Source organism: Amblyomma mixtum, chromosome 3, assembly GCF_055824585.1.
Source record: "Amblyomma mixtum isolate Tamu chromosome 3, ASM5582458v1, whole genome shotgun sequence".
Taxonomy (NCBI): domain Eukaryota; kingdom Metazoa; phylum Arthropoda; class Arachnida; order Ixodida; family Ixodidae; genus Amblyomma; species Amblyomma mixtum.
Window position 1 is genome coordinate 147907338 of NC_143014.1, and position 15815 is coordinate 147923152.

Sequence of the window (15815 nt, forward strand, 5' to 3'; positions counted from 1 at the left end):
AATAGTTAATTTTTAACGATCACCGTTAGGCTCCTTAATTATTGAGAGGTGCGTAGCCAAAGGTAAGTAATATTCGTATCAGTTTTTAGAATTTGAAAAACGTAGTTACCCTCGGCGCTGTGGCCCAACAAATTTTGCCTACATCGCGTCAAAATGAGTGCGCTTTCGAGAAGCCTGCAGGCAAAGCAACTTCTCCAGTGCACGTACGTAACTTGTCGAAATAGTCAAAATTTGTTGGCCCACAGAGCCGAGAGTGTCCGCGTATTCGATATTCCACAAAGAGATATGAATATTAATTGCGGTGGGCTACACGCCTTTCAGTAATAGTAATAGTAATAGTTTCGAAGTTAACTTTAATAGTTAACTGTAATAGTTTCGAAGTTAACTATTCAGTATCAGCTAACCAGCCTACTGGTTAGCACGCCTTAGCTGTATTGTGATGTACTACAGCACTAACAATGCTATGTCGAAAAAAGCGCTCTTGCAACTCAAAAAACCTATTTTTAAAAATTATGTAAAGTCTTAGGTGAAACACCCTGTATACTAGCTGTAATTCTAAATTTCGCAGCATTGAAAGCTTGTTTTGCTACCTAAGGAACGTACACACAGTCACGAAGGATGTTGTTGAGCACAAAAACTTAATGCCGCAATGTACTTTCAGTGACCGAGCTCATGCGGTAAGCGTCCATATTAAAGGAAAAAGCCATGACTCATAAAACCGGTTGCTTTTTAGTGTAGCCAAGTAAGAAGTGCGGAAATTGGGCCTTCGCGGAAAAAGAATGTGCATCATGGTCGTGCAAAGTGCAGTCTTAGGCCTTAGATCGCCTGTAGGGCTTGTACGAAAGCTGGGCACGAACACTTCAGAAGCGATGTACAATGCTCTGGTCTCCCATTGGCGCACAAAACTCAGTATACTCTTCGATGCATTTTTGAACTATGTAAACAACGGACAGGAGGTGCGCCCTTGTGCGTGTGTGTATTTTTTACCGCCGCGACGTTGGAAACGATAGGAGGCTGTGCTCTATCGCTATCCCACAATGACGACTGACACTCTGGCCAAGGCGGTCGTGGTAGCTCCGTAGATGCGTACTGTCCTACCATAAAATCATTCTCACTAAGGGCACATTTGGCTCAGCTAATACATGCTGGACCACATTACAAAAAGGAAAGCCCTTTGACAACATATCCTAAAGGACTGCTGCCCTAAAGTTTTTTTTTTGTTTTATTGCGAAAGCAATACTGCTTGCACTTTTCTGCCATCGATGGAGGTTCATCCTTCGCTCCGGCGCGCTACCACGTGACCGCGTGACGTCATGACAAGAAGAGAGCTGGGGGCCCAACTCGTCTCATCGATGGAGGCTCATCCTTCGCTCCGGCGCAGCTGCCGAGTGAGGGCGCTCGCTAGACTGGGATAAAACGGGGCTGCGCCTGTGCTCCTCGCAGTGCTGTGCTATGTCGGAGGATGCGTACAAGGCGAGGCTGGAACGGTGTGCCACGGCAAAGCGACGGCGCCGTGCCGAAGAAACAGACGAAGAAAGGAAACAACGGTTGGCGAAGCAACGTGCGTATGCTGCAGAATGGCTAGCACGCCGGCATGCTGCGGGTGCATCTACAAGTTCAGAGTCAAAAGCCATTTCTTAACGGATCACCAAAGCGTGTTCATCGGAATAAATGAAGCACATTTACAGTAGACCCATGTTATGTCCAGAGTGAATCCATACGGGTAACCATATTAGCAGAGCCAAGTCGTGACCAGAGTTGCACTATACGGGAAACCATGTCCAACTACCGGCAGAACCAAGCGCAGCCAGGTGTTATTGCTTTCGCAATCAGCCAGGCTTAACCACGCTAAGCCTTCAGCCAATTTTTTTTGCTGACTCGCCCAACAACTTACCTTCGCGAAACAAAACGATAGATTGAAATTTCAGAGGCGTAAGTTATTTCTTGCAGTGAATCATTTTCTTTTGTTTTGTGACTGTGCTGCTGTCCTAGCGCTGTTTGTGGAAAATAAAGAAACAACTTGGGCTCCCCAACAAAGCCAACGTCTCCATTCGCACGTTTAAGAACCAACAACGAGTATTACCGCTATAGGCACTGCAGGCACCAAAAGTGGCGTACACCATGCACTCGAGCGCAGGTTACAAAATTTCCATGCCACTCTCCGGGAGCGCCTGCTGTCGAGAAAGGCGAGGTGGTGACCGTATTTATCCAGCCGCGTGTCAGCTTATTTCGATCGATCGCGCTCCTGCTTGGCGAAAACACCCAAAAGAGTCGCAAAAGCAGCTAGCCACGCCATACAGTGTGGTTTTTACCACTTTTTCTCCCGATAGTACGTCTTGCAGCGGATGCACGAGCACCGATGTAAAAGTTGCACGACATGTATGAGGAGCTTGGTTACAGGATATTACTTCACTGGCGTCCAGGTTGTTGAAAATTCGAAGGTGTAGTACGTTGCCACAGATACATGGCGTTGCAATGCTCACATGGGAGCACAATCATCATCACCGCAATCGCCAGTCAGTAAAACTCCACTTCAGGACGAAGACTTCTCCCATTGCTCTCTAATTAACGTTGCACTGCGCCAGTCGCGGTAATCTTACGTGAGCCAACTTCCGTCACGCAGGGCTCCATCCGAACTTCTGCCACAATGGACAGCGTTTCCCTCATCTTGTTGCCCACTACGTTATATTTACAGACTATCATGATCTGCTGCCTGCATTACATATATTTCCGCAGTCCATGTCCTCATCCTAATTTCAGCTATGATATCACTGTCTAGCATTTGTTCTCTAATCCACACTCCCTCTCCCCCAGATGGAGTTTTCCTAAGTGTCCACTTAAACGGCTGTGTAGCACGGATATTATTCTTCTAGTGATTTACTTCTCATGGTCTTAATATGTTGTCACTGCTTGTCTCAGATGAATGCGCTCCTTCTGTAAACACTTCGCATCTTATTGCCCTATCGTAAACTAATGCTCTTTTTCCTAGACAGCTAAACATTCCTTCATTTTCATTTATGTTATATGAAATCTCTATTGTTGTACTTTGCATGTTTACGGTCCTCAATAACGCGTTTCAATTCATTCCGTAAGTCGCCTAGCAAGAAAATGGCATCGCAAAATCGGAGGCTACTGAGGTGTTGCAGTTTTGTAGACGTACGCCTTCCAAACCGGACCCTCTGAACTACTTCTGGCGGACTTACAGTGCAAAACAAAGAAAGCATTGCGTGTTCCGGCCTGGCACCCTCACTGACTGGTGTTTCTGACTTTTCCTATGGAGGACTATGGGGATATGGAGTCCTTGTCGGTATCTTCTAGGAAATTTACATATGTTTTCACAGAGCAGTGTGCCTGTTAAAGTCCATAAGGCGCTCATAATTGCATTTTGACCTCAGAGCCAAGCTCTCTTTACCTCACAGGCCACGTGCACTTCAGTAGTGTAAGTGCGAGCAAGACCTTCAGACGCGAGAAAAGATGCCGTAAGGAATGCATGCAATCTTGCAAATATATCCAGAAATTACTGCGAGAAATATTGCTTCATAATTTTGATTCTTTCTTTCGTGGTGTGCCTTCTTTCACAGTAATGACTTCTGTGTTACAAACGTGCGCGAGTAATAAAGGGACGCGCCGATCTCAGCATGTTTTGTCCTACGCAAATCGTGCCAAGTTCCCCGAGTGCTGCTCCCTACCGGCAGACATAAATGTGACCCTCGGACGGCGTCCTCGCTTCAGCACCCAAGTACCTCGTAGGAGCGCACTGCACTGAAAGGGAACGTGCGATATGCGTCAGGCGTGGGACTTTTCATCAACTCGAGCGCCTTCTTCCCTTCGTTCTCCGGTCACTTGCTCTCTTCACGCGCAGGCCAGTGAAGGCATGCACGACGCTGGGTCGTCGTGACGCAGCTGCCTCCGTGAATAGGCGCGGCGGCCGCATGCCACCGCGGCCTCAAAGGGGGCAGCCACGGCTCTGGCAGCTGTGCACCGAGCCGAGAGAGACGGACCACCTCAGCCCCCAGTGTTTTCAGTGCGGGCGCTGGCACCGTGGCGCAACACTACTGGTGAGTGGGTTTGAGCCACCTCGGTTCGCGGCCGGGCACAGTAACGCAAGTACAGCCCCCGGCGAAGTTATGATGCTAACCTAGCGGGATGCGTCAGTGAACTTGTAGAGTTCACCACGGGGTGCAAAAACGCGCTTGCGTTCACCAGTTCCGAATCGCGTTACACCGGCGTCGCCTCATGGCCGCGGTGACAGCATTGCACGCGTCGCAGCGCTCCTGTTGGACATCCGATAGTGCGGCGAACCGGTACTTTAGTGGCGTCGATTCGCTTGCTGCAGTGGCGACACGCCGACGCCGCATTGCAAACAATGATCCGAACAAGCTAAAAAAACAACGACATGTGGTGTCCAGATTACTGGTTGTTTTGTCTCCGCTTCAAGTTCGAGCGCAAGCCTAAACCATTGCCAAACTGCTGCGTTTGCCTCGCGCCCTGACACTGCATGCCTATTTGACAAACAAGGACTGCAGTTGCACCTGGACATGCGCAGTCGGAGTGCGTTCCATCTTCGTCGATGTAATACCTAGCTTTAACCCTCCGTCCCGAGATATAGTTGTACTGCGAGTTCGTCTAACTGGGGTTCATATATAGATTGTGTTCTCAACACTCTTCTTTTTTCTTCGGCGTGCATTTTTTTCTCAACCGGCACAGACTGCTACGGTAAGCAAAAAAAATCTGCGCATCATTTAATTTCAGGCTTTCCAACTTTTGATAGCAGTGCAAAGAAGCGATACGTAGTCAATTTGGAAGAAAACTTAACATGAAAAAAGATTGATTCGCTTTAATTGTACAGAATTATCAACTCAGTTACTAAAGCATCGTGTTTAAGAAATGCTGTTCATGTTGAATTATAAAGTGTATCACGTACACACTCACTTATACACAACAGAAGTTCAGCAAATGCGATGTGCGCTAAGAAAACTACGCGCTTCCCCAAGCGTTCTCAGCTCCTGTTGTTACTGGTTAATACTCACTCCTACCATAGATGTAAGTATTTCCTTCTTCTTTTATGAGAGATATATTGCAATAGTGCTCGCCTGTGGTTCCTCCTCTACGTCTTCTCCTGTGTCGTACTGTAACAATGGTCACGGTCGTTGCCAGTAAGCGTCATTCCAGCTGTTTATTTTTCAGCGAATCTTCGTTGTTGCTACGGGTACTATGTGACGTATTACGCTGAGGTAGTAATTCATTACGTCAAAGTTGTATTACCTCGCCAACAGCATCCTCAGCGCAAGAGATTCCAAGCGCAAGGCGATTAGTTCTTATAAAAATAAGGACCGCAGTGATGGCATAGTAGCTTGAGCATCCGCCTCGTATGAGGGAGGGGCGAAGTTCGATCCTCAGTGCCGCCAGGTGCCCACTGGTGATGGAATGGGTACAAGCTTCCCCTCGCCTGATGCTCGGCTTACCTGGGGTGAAATGCTTGGAAAATGGGTCCTTGACCTCACCTTGAGAGAGCGAAACACTTTTTTGTGGCCAAACACGCTATTTGGCCAAACGTGGCCAAGCGCCATCAAAATTTTTTATTACATCATCGTTATAAAAATAAGCTTAATCAGCACGTTTGTCATCGTTCACGGAGCATTGCGGGCTGAGGTGTGAGTAAGGGTCATGATTTTGCGCCTTAATGTAGTCGGTCTCGTGCATAGGTTTAATCCTTAAGTTTTATCCGCCCCTGTTCTAAGATGCGATTGGAAGTTGTTCTTAGTGCCTGAGCTCGAGGGTTTGCCAGTGGCTTGTTGTTCGGTTTTATCGCGCAAGGACAGATTTTGGCACACAATTATTGCAGCGCCAGGTACGCGGACAGCTCCAGTGGCATGAAATAATTGCCGAAGTGGACAAGAAAAAAAAAATCTTCATTGACAACGCACACTCGTACCGAAGAGCACACTCTGCACTTTCCAAAAATTCTCCCCCTTAAATAAAGTAAATCCGACGCCGAACCGATATGACTTTACAAACCTTCGCTTTGTAACGAGGCTGTGACAAAAACGGTGGGACATTTCTCGTTTAGTGCTAAGTCAGAAAATTTAGTAGGCATATGTTATGCGTAGTCCATCGTCACTCAAATCACTCTGAGGAAAATGGTCAGCTCACAATGGTTCTCACCTCTCAGTGCTGTTCGATATCATGTTTAGGTGTTTGCTTATCCGTGAAGAAGGTAAGTGTATCCAAAAATGGAAGTCTTACTTCTTTTCCTGTAAGATGGATGCCGTAGTTAGTGTTAATGATACTGGCCACGTCATGTCATAAAGCCTTCTTTTCTTACTTTGTACAGAATGGTGACTTCTAAGCCTATATATACAACAGTAAACGATACCTTACTGGCTGTCCTCCAGCTCCCCAGCCTAATGTAATCACTTGAGTGGGACTGATATTATGAGGCTTTGTTCTTTGCTTGTGCAAGCCATGCCGAAAAGCCGCATTCTTATTTGTACCGGTACCGCTGTAATACGGGCGCATGACAATTTTCAAACCATGCTGTTGGGAAGAGGGCGTGGATGGGGCCTAGTTAGGGGTGCATGATGCTTATCATGCGCTGCACTTTACGGGACGAACACGGAAGAATGAAGGTTTTTTTTTTATACGTTCTTGGCTTCTAACCGCATGACATGTGTATTTCTGTATACAAAAATTGAAAACCTTCGTTACTGCGTGAACAATTATCAGTTCGCTCTCCGTCCTGTCAGTGCCCTTCATTCTTCTGAGTTCGTCCCGTAAAGTGTAGCGCGTAATAAGCATCATGCTGTTGTATTTAAGGTGCGCTCGTGGCAACCGCGCGTCTCTGCACAGGGGCTCGTGTGTGGCCGTCGCAGCGGCTCTTCTGGTCGAGATGTGGCCGTCAACCGCACTCTGGCTGGCGGCTTCGTTGCTCGCCGGCTCGCCCATCTTTGGCCAGGCACAACCCTGCAGGACCGCCTACTTGAAAACGAAAAGCGGCGTCGTTCATACGGCCTGCCAGCCGCGCAACCGCAACTGCACCATTCTCATGCGGGGCCTGTCGAGCGCCGACAAGAAAGCGTTCCTCAGGCGCCACAACAAGCTTCGCAGCCTGGTGGCCATGGGCCAGCTGAGCAGATACAAGCCCGCGGCTAACATGTACGAACTGGTGAGCTCATCGTAGTGTAGGCTCAGGGTCAGCGAATTGTATTTGAATCTGTGGCAGTATTCGTAAAACTTACGTGCGTGAATAGTGGGGCCCAGGCGTGGTAATCAATGAGAAAGATCCCAAAGCGCTATCACGGAGGGACAGTATCATGAACTTCGGCCGCGGTAGTTTAGACACAAACAAATTAGTACCAATTGTAGAGGAGACGGCAGACACTCAAAAGAAGACTATTCCTTAAGTTAATACTCGGTTAAGAACCAGGCATGTTGTGGAAATTTTGCTGGTCTTCGAGGGAACAAATGGTAAACGTATATAGGCGACTTGCAAAGGTGGGGTTCCAAGTGTAACGAAGACATAACGAAGAAACACGGCTACGTCGCTAGGTGCACACAACTTCGTTTCTCTAAGATGCTTTTAAATTCAATACTGAAATAAGCTACCAAGAGTGCCGGTAGTCGTGTAAAAGAGGAATATCATTCGCAAGAGTAAGCTTTCTCTGTGGTTGCATTTTCGTATTCCAAAATGATCCACATGGTGAAGCAGACTCCATTTTGAAGAGTTACGAGACCTACTCCTCGTGGAAGCTGGGTCAAGTGATTCTTTCGCACCGAAACGCACCGCGCGCGGATCGTTCGCAGCAATGAACACCGGGCGAGATTATCGCCGATTCGCATCTGCGGCCCGTCGACTAAAAGAGCGACCAACCAGACCATATAAAGCTTGTTGTAATTAGACTGTGGAATTATACCCGTTGATAGAAAACAAACGCTTACGTGTAATCTTCAGCATCAAAATTCGTAGGAAACTTAAAATTCTGAAAGCCCACCTCCTACAACGCTGCAACGCATCGGGGCGTTGTATGTTTTTGAAGATTTTTTGAAGTCGAGCATATTTTGCGCACAATATTCACGGTTATCAATGATATCGCATTTGCATTTGTGCGTTAATTACGCCAATTCACTCAGAAGACAACGGAGTTAACTAGGAAAACATTCATGATGCTACTAAGATCGGTACGAATGCTAAAACCTCGGCGCCCTAAGATGAAATGTTTACGCTGGCCTTCGATCACACTGTGTGGCTCTGGCCAGCTCGGTCGGCGTGTTTCCTGAATAATTTTCGCATATACAGAGTAGCATCTCGAATGTTATAAAATCATCCCTGCGCCCGCTCTCGTCCTGAATGTTCGTTTTCGGAGAGTGCCATTGACTACATTACATCCATGCAACACTAAAATTGATCAAAGAGCACACTAGTGGCACTTTTTCACGGCATGGAAGACGCATGGGATAGCGCACTGCAAGAAACCACCCTGAGGGGTTGAGAGGATATTAGGTTAGCCTGAAGTTCCAACTGAAGTACAGCTACTGGAACGGGAAGACCCTCATCGTGTCAGTTGAAAATGACCATCAGTTTTACGTTGCGCTCTCCATGGCGTCTCAAAGGACGGCACATGAAACCCTGCTTTGTCAACGTTTGCCTCGCTGGACACTGGGTTACTTACACTTCCCTTCTCACATATGGCTATGGCATAAATGGCGGAATCTGGCGTTTTCTCCGACGCATCACATACGCAATTGTATGATGGACTCCAGCGGTCATTAAGTCAGGTCAGTTCTTACCCGCGTGTAGAAAGCGTCAGTGTTTGACAGCAGCAGTGCATCTTACTGACGGTCATCTTCAAGAGCGTAGGATAGTACGTTGAGTATGCCACTGAAAAAATGATTTTTTCTTTTTTTTGTGGTAAGGCGTACTATACCGTTCGCTGTGTACAACAATCAGTTTTTCAGGGAATATTTATTGCGTTTATTCACAGAAAATGCTAAAGCGTGAAAACGGGGCTTATATTCGCACAATATATGCTTGAATTTTATCAAACACTTTTCCTCAGCTTCCTAAGATGCAACGTCTCTTCGCAGCCAGGCTCGTGTAAAATTTCCGCGCTCTTCACTGTGTATTACAATGTCAGGCTTTACACCTGCGTGGGACATCCTCTATGTGCTCCAAGCGCGGCTACAGTTGCCGTTTCCGGGAATAATTCTGTTCAACATACATCACTCTACACTCAATGAAACACAATATCGGCTTAGTTCGCGGATCTGTGACAATGAGCTAGATATTATTTCTGGGCTTAAACAGACCACAGGCCATATTTCCTTAACTTATTGTCTCTTACCGTTTCTGGTGGGATATACTCCAGCGGCGAGGCCATCTTGTCTCCTTTGTGCCTCCGACGGTCTTTTATTCACGTCATTGTTCCGGAAATTTCGGAGAAGTGAGGTCTGTTAACAATCCCAGTGTCGATCTTGGGAAACGCACCCGAAGACCATGTGCATCTACATGGCTTTCTTCGTTTTATCACCATCTCCTCAAGTTTGTAGCATATGTGTGCTCGGCATGAGTACTTACGGAAAAGCTGCACGAGGAGTCAAACTTTACATATAAGCAGTGTCCCTCAAGTAGCAGTCTTGTGCATATACAGCTCAATTGCTGCACTTCCTTGTAGCATTCAAAACGCATCACGTTTTTATGTAAGACTTACAAAAAGCAATGCTATCTGCACTCATTGAGTCTTGTGCAGCACTACAATTAGAGTCTCAAGCCCATGTGACCAGAGCAAGCACGTGGTGCGGGGGTCAAGCTTTTGACCCCAGAACAGAAGCGAACACTGACAAGTTAATGGATAACGACAACACTGTGTGGAAAACCTGCACAATAATATTCATTTGAAAAACAAATATGGAAAACAATACAGGTACTGTGATTTAAGTGCGGTAGGCAGACTCTGTAGCATCACCCATTGCGTCGTTGCGCAGTCGCCTCTGCGTAAGTTTGGTTGAAAAGGGGAAGACATAATTCTGATGAACAGTTTTTGCTAAGGTCTGCCATACTGCTACAAAACAGACCAGGGGCCGTGTATTCTAATGATTAATTCCATTTTCCATTCATCTCGCTCGCTACCATTAGTCACTTCTTTAAGTGACGTAGGCCTTGGGCGAAGACGTTCCGTTCCTCGTGGCTGTATAACGCACCAACGTCGCCATTGACTTGCATAAAGCAGTCCCGCGCCCAAGGTGCACGGGCAGACCGGTGGCTTCGCCGATGAATGACGAGCCCAACGACAATTTTTACATACGTTACGAGGTTTATGGGTGCTAGTCCCACCTCAGAAAGTAGATTGGGCGTTGGTTGTACGAAGAAATGGCGCCGCGTACTCCCTGGTACTTAACCGAGCTGGATGCGGAGGCAAGGGAGTGGCTAGCGGCGTCTCTGTGACCATACTGGCCGTGTCTGTGACTGGCCATTTGCTTCCTCACATGATGTTGCTTTGGTCGCTATTGACGTAACTCACAAATCTGGTCGTACGTCTTGGCACGCTGCAATACCTGCAGGGGCCAAAGGTACAATCGTGAAGTGCTTCCGCAACTTGCTTGCTGCTCTTGGGTAGTTCTCCTCTTGAACTCGAAGATGTCAGAGCCTTCAAGGAAGGACTCTCTAGAGCACTGGGCTGGCTTCTTCGCACTCGGCTGTGTGAGTGGCGCGAGATTTGAACGAAGTGGATAACACGCTACTCAGCAGTTACACTTGGACGCTTAGAAGTAGCTAGTTTTGGCGTATAATAGGTGGTGTACTGTTCTTGCATTCCGGGTCTGGTGGAAAAAAGTTAGAAGATTTGTGGACGTTGCTAGAGTATTGGGCATAAGTCCACAGCATAAGTCCACAACCTATGCCCATTGAAGTTTATATTCTACTTGTTATTCCACTCCTTCATGCGTTTCAGAGTCAGTCATGTTGAAAATGAGATAGGGTACCTAAACAGGCCTGTGATGTTGGTTGTGCTCTCCAGGGTTCAGTGTGTAATAAATGGACCCACTCGAACGAATGTTTGCCTCCTGGTGAATAAAAAAGAAACGCAAGCTAAAGAATCTCGCAAGACTAACCCACGACCTTGCAAGAGGCATGCGACCTAGAAACGTTATTGCATTTAGTTACAGATAACGTTGTTTGACGAATCAGTATGCAGTTGCGAAAAAAACAACAACCTTAAGCTAGTTCATACCCTCATGCCTAATGAATACTGTCGCTAGGAATGAGATACTAGGACACTTTGTTATATTACATTGGAGAAGATACAAAAAAGGGCTTTTCGTAATTTTCTAGATGGTTCTTGTGACAACTAAGCGAACTTCTTTTCAAACAATTTGATTTACTTCATCTTTGGGACATCTACGCATCAACGGTGTAGAAACAGTACAAAATGAGTCTGAAAAAAAAAATGGCCCGTTGTGTTTTATTTCGAACCCCTGAAGCGTAGCAGCCCCCATTACCAGCACGTGGAATTGAGGGCGATTCCTAGACCTAGAACCACGTTTTGTAGCCATCCGTTTCGCATGGCAGCGATGCAAATTGTGACGAAACAACCCATACAAAAATGGCCTATGGGCGTCTAAGAAAAAAATTTATGCTAGGCTATGTCCATCTATGGTCTTTTATGATCGTCTATAGCCCTCCTGTTTGCGAAGAAACCAGGTGGCGCTGCAGTCGCCAGCGGCTCGCGGTAGGCAAAAGGCCAGGGAGTGGCACGGCGGAGAGGCCCTGAGTGCGGGTTTGGGTAGCTTGCGAGCAGGTTTTTAGTTTCTTCGAATCACAAGAGTGTCTATTGCCTTGAACTTGGTAATTTCACTCGAAGCGCACGGGCCCGCGTTCGTTGACAACGTGCGATGTATTTCGGGAATACTACCGCACCGTGTGTTGCATATGTGGTTGGTGGTAAATAAGAAAGCATTGCAGCCGTTAATTTCTACGCTAGCTGTTGAAAACGTTAACCAGTCTGCGACACTCTGCACTAGCCGGCGTGATCTTACTTCTACAAAATTGTTAGGAGAAACACTGCCATCGTGTTGGCTGAGCAAATGCGCCCTCGCCGTCTGCTGACACACCTGACATTCACTACTTTGCCAGCTAAGGCTGCACGTAATAATCGTTAATCTCTAATATTTCGCTAGAGTGTTTCACCAGAAAATTTCTGTTCGTTTACTTCCTTAATGAATTAAGCGGCTCTGGTTAAAAAAATACCACTCGCCCGCAATCTACGTGGGGTGGACGCAGCTAGACGAGCTCGCAGTTGTTTTCGCGACCTTTGCGATATCCTTTGCCCGCCGCTGTCACGTGATGGCGAAAACAAAGACAAAAAAGCTCGCTGAAATTCGGACAACGCTTACCCGCAGCGGTTTCTTTGCAAACAAGCTCGCGATCATCGCGCCGCTTCATGAAAAAACGTATGATACATCATGCAATGAAAACAGCTATACGTGCTCAAGTTCCGTTTCGCACACAATATAGTACACTATTTCAACCATACCAACGTGACGATGAAAGAATGACGCAATTTAGCAAACTTCTCTTTACACGAATCAGCTATGTCTTTCATACAAAGAAATATACTGTAAGGCAAATAAGTGACGTGAACGTCGCCCTATACAATCGTAAAACTTCCATGCACTTCAAAATATGCTATTCTACCAACAACAACAACAAAACAAATCATTCCCTGGTCACGAACAAGACGGTCGGCGCCCAGTGCGTACCAAGATTTCGGGCGATAATTACTTCTGGAGGACAGAAAGCTGGGCGAGTTGGTTTGAGTTTGCCCTTCTACAATAGCGCGAAAGACGGAGAACAAGAACGAGGCAAACCCCGGGTTTGTCTTGCCTCGTTCTTGGTCTCCGTCTTTCGCTCTGTGGCAGGATGGCGATAATTTCGAGTGGCGGTAACCTGATTTTTTTTTTTACAGTTTTGGACACACTGTGCTGATGTATCGGCGAATGACAGTAACGGTTTCCGTGCTATGAAATCTCAGCCGCATAACCGCCAGAGAGAGCTTCGAGACTCAGACTTTGCAATTTTCTACCGCGGCCCCTGCTACTGTGGTATTTATCTACGAGCAACCTATCGAGGCTCATTTAATTTTTCTTTTCAGCTACTACGTGCATCCCACAGTGACGCAGCTGCTTAATACACGCGGCCTGTGCAGCACGCGGGCACGTTGCTGCCGTAGCTGCGGTAGGTGCGGTCAGGCGTTGCCTGCTTTGTCTACCGTACGAAAGTCGCTACTGACATCAGCGCCACCGCTTCTTCGTGGCGTCGCGGCGTGAAGGAGATGTATGCATGCCCAAAGCGGCGGTTATTGACACCTATAGAAAAATGTGTCACTAGAGCTATAGCTTCGGAACCATACAAATGTTTTTAACTATCTGTAGAGAAGTATATCCGCCTGAAACTACAGCTATAAACGGCCATAGGGAAGGTTTATAGCTATTTGAGCCAGCTAACTGTAGCTGGCCATAGGATATTTTTGTATAGGGATAGCAGGTGGGGAAGCGAACGGCCAGTCACAGACGCAGCCGCTATGGTTGAGGCACCGCCGTTAGCCACTTTGCCACCGGCGCATCCATCCGGCTTAGTCATAGGCACCACGCTGCGTCAATTAAACTTAGAGCCGGTGGCCAATTTCTTTGCCGAGACTGGATTACCGCCGGAAAAGAAAACCTCGTCAGGTGTGTCAAACGCGTCATCATACTTCGTGATTTTTCGGCATCGGTCCGTCAGTACGCCATGAGCGCGGGACGCGTTCATGCAAGAAAGTGCCATCATGGACGTGTTTTTTACATGACCAGCGTGACGACTTCTCGCATGTTCTACGTCACTAGGAGCAGCTACCAACAGAAGAGGACTAAATGAATGTAAAATGAAATTATTCGTTGGAAAATACGGCCCCTAGAACAATGGCAGCTACCCAATGTTACGACATGACCTTCCGCCATAAAAAAAAAAAAACACGCACTCCGTAACTGTTGATTGGTTTCACGGGGTTTACCGTCCCAAAGCTACTCAGGCTATGAGGAAAGCCGTAGTGGAGTGCTCCGGAAATTTCGACCTCCTGGGGTTCTTTACCCTGCACTGACATCGCACAGCACACGGGCCTCTAGCATTTCGCCTCCATCGAAACGCGATCGCCGCGACCGAGATCGAACTCGCGTCTTTCGGGTCAGCAGCCGAGCACCATAAGCACTGAGCCACCGCGGCGACCCGTAATTGCTGAGTAACTGCGCTACGTCGTCTACAAGATAAATATATTGAAACGCATGAATTTGCTAAAGTATTGTTCTCACTCTTTTTGAAATGGGGCAAACCATTTCTATTGCATGTTTATTGTTGTGTCTTTTCTTTCAGCCCTCCAGCTTTGTCCCTTTCTATAACTTGGATGCTGCTGTTGATTACTATATCGTGTACTTCGTTTCGTGGAAAGATATTATTTGGTCAAGTTTCATTTCTGCATGCTGTTTGCAGGTGGTGTAGAATGAAGGCTGTGGCCCCTGTCAAGCCTTTTAAAGGGTTCTTGTTCAGTCGTGTTCGATTAGAGTGAATAAAATTTATTTGCGACAACCTCTCCAATTTACTTATGCACAATTACAATGTAATTTTTTACAATACGGAATTCGAGAACAATTTTGAAGAGTTCTCCCACAATTCACGAACCACATTTTACATAGGGCTTCTTACACATTAATTAGCACTTTTGTTTCTTGTCCGAGATCAAATTGATGCATTTTTTTTTTATTTTAACAAAGATTCCACAAAGTTCCTCATGATGAACTAATTCTAAATATGAAAGAAGTTGGCATTCCGGATATTTGCGTAACATGGATAACCGCATACTTAATTGACCGTAGTAATTTTGTTGAAGCGGGTGATCAACTTTCGGGCTCTCTTCCAGTTTTATCCGGTCTTCCGTAGGCAGGTGTATTGGGCCATCTGATTTTTGTTTGGTATATAAATGATACTGTGCGAGTGGTTAGCCCACCCTTGCATGTCCTACTTTTCTTCGATGATTGTGTTTTGTTCAGAGAAGCTACGAATAAGGATAACCAGAATCACCTGAACAATGCTGCGAATAATGCTTTGAAACAGTGCATCCAGTGTGGCATGCTTCTGAATGCTAACGAAACTGTGTATCTTCCGATAACCCAGAACAAAATACCACACAGTTACACATTTAAGTTACGCTCATTCCCTCTTGATCAGTTATTCAACTACGAATATTTAGGTGTAACTATAATGAGCAATCTATCGTGGAACTTACTAAAATCTGGAAGAATGCAGAGAAGAGCGGTTAGGTTTACCTTTGATGCGTATGCAAAGGTTGACTCTCCCACGACTTTACTAGAAATTAATAAAAGTGAAAAACTAGAACCTTGAAGAAAAATTAAGGTTACAATTTCTCTTTTTGTATTATTGACCATGAACTCGGTCTGGACTCCTTACTGTACATAAAGCCGTTATCTGCTACGTAAACGCGGCATCACCACCCTGGTTCCCTAAACCTTATAATCGTTAAAACAAACAAGTTTTTACTACGCCAAATAACAGTTTGAAATCAGATACCTAAACCATTTTCCCGTGCGGTGCAACCAACTAGTGCTATTTGTACCCTTTTTTTGTCATGTTGCTTCTTGTGATTTCGCTAACTCGTAAGCCAACCTTGCCTCGACTTATTGTGTGGAGTATTTTATACATAAAAAAAATGTCGTGTTTCAGGAAAAAATCACTACCCTCTTGCGCTTTTGCTTAGTCCCAAGCCCCGAACACC

The 15815-nt window shown here is 46.3% G+C and overlaps 1 protein-coding gene across 2 annotated transcripts in view; it reads left to right on the top strand.

Annotated features, from left to right (window-relative positions):
• The window catches only part of LOC149352338 (scoloptoxin SSD976-like), a 62263-nt gene that overhangs the window by 40874 nt on the left and 5574 nt on the right, over window positions 1-15815 (top strand). The window contains exons 3-4 of one of the 2 annotated variants that reach the window (XM_089581499.1): window positions 3863-4058; window positions 6850-7165. In XM_089581499.1, coding sequence (XP_089437625.1) covers window positions 6890-7165 — 276 coding nt within the window. In that variant the 5' untranslated portion in view covers window positions 3863-4058; window positions 6850-6889. The remainder of the gene's footprint in view (window positions 1-3862; window positions 4059-6849; window positions 7166-15815) is intronic. The other variant, XM_089581500.1, reaches the window with a different exon arrangement.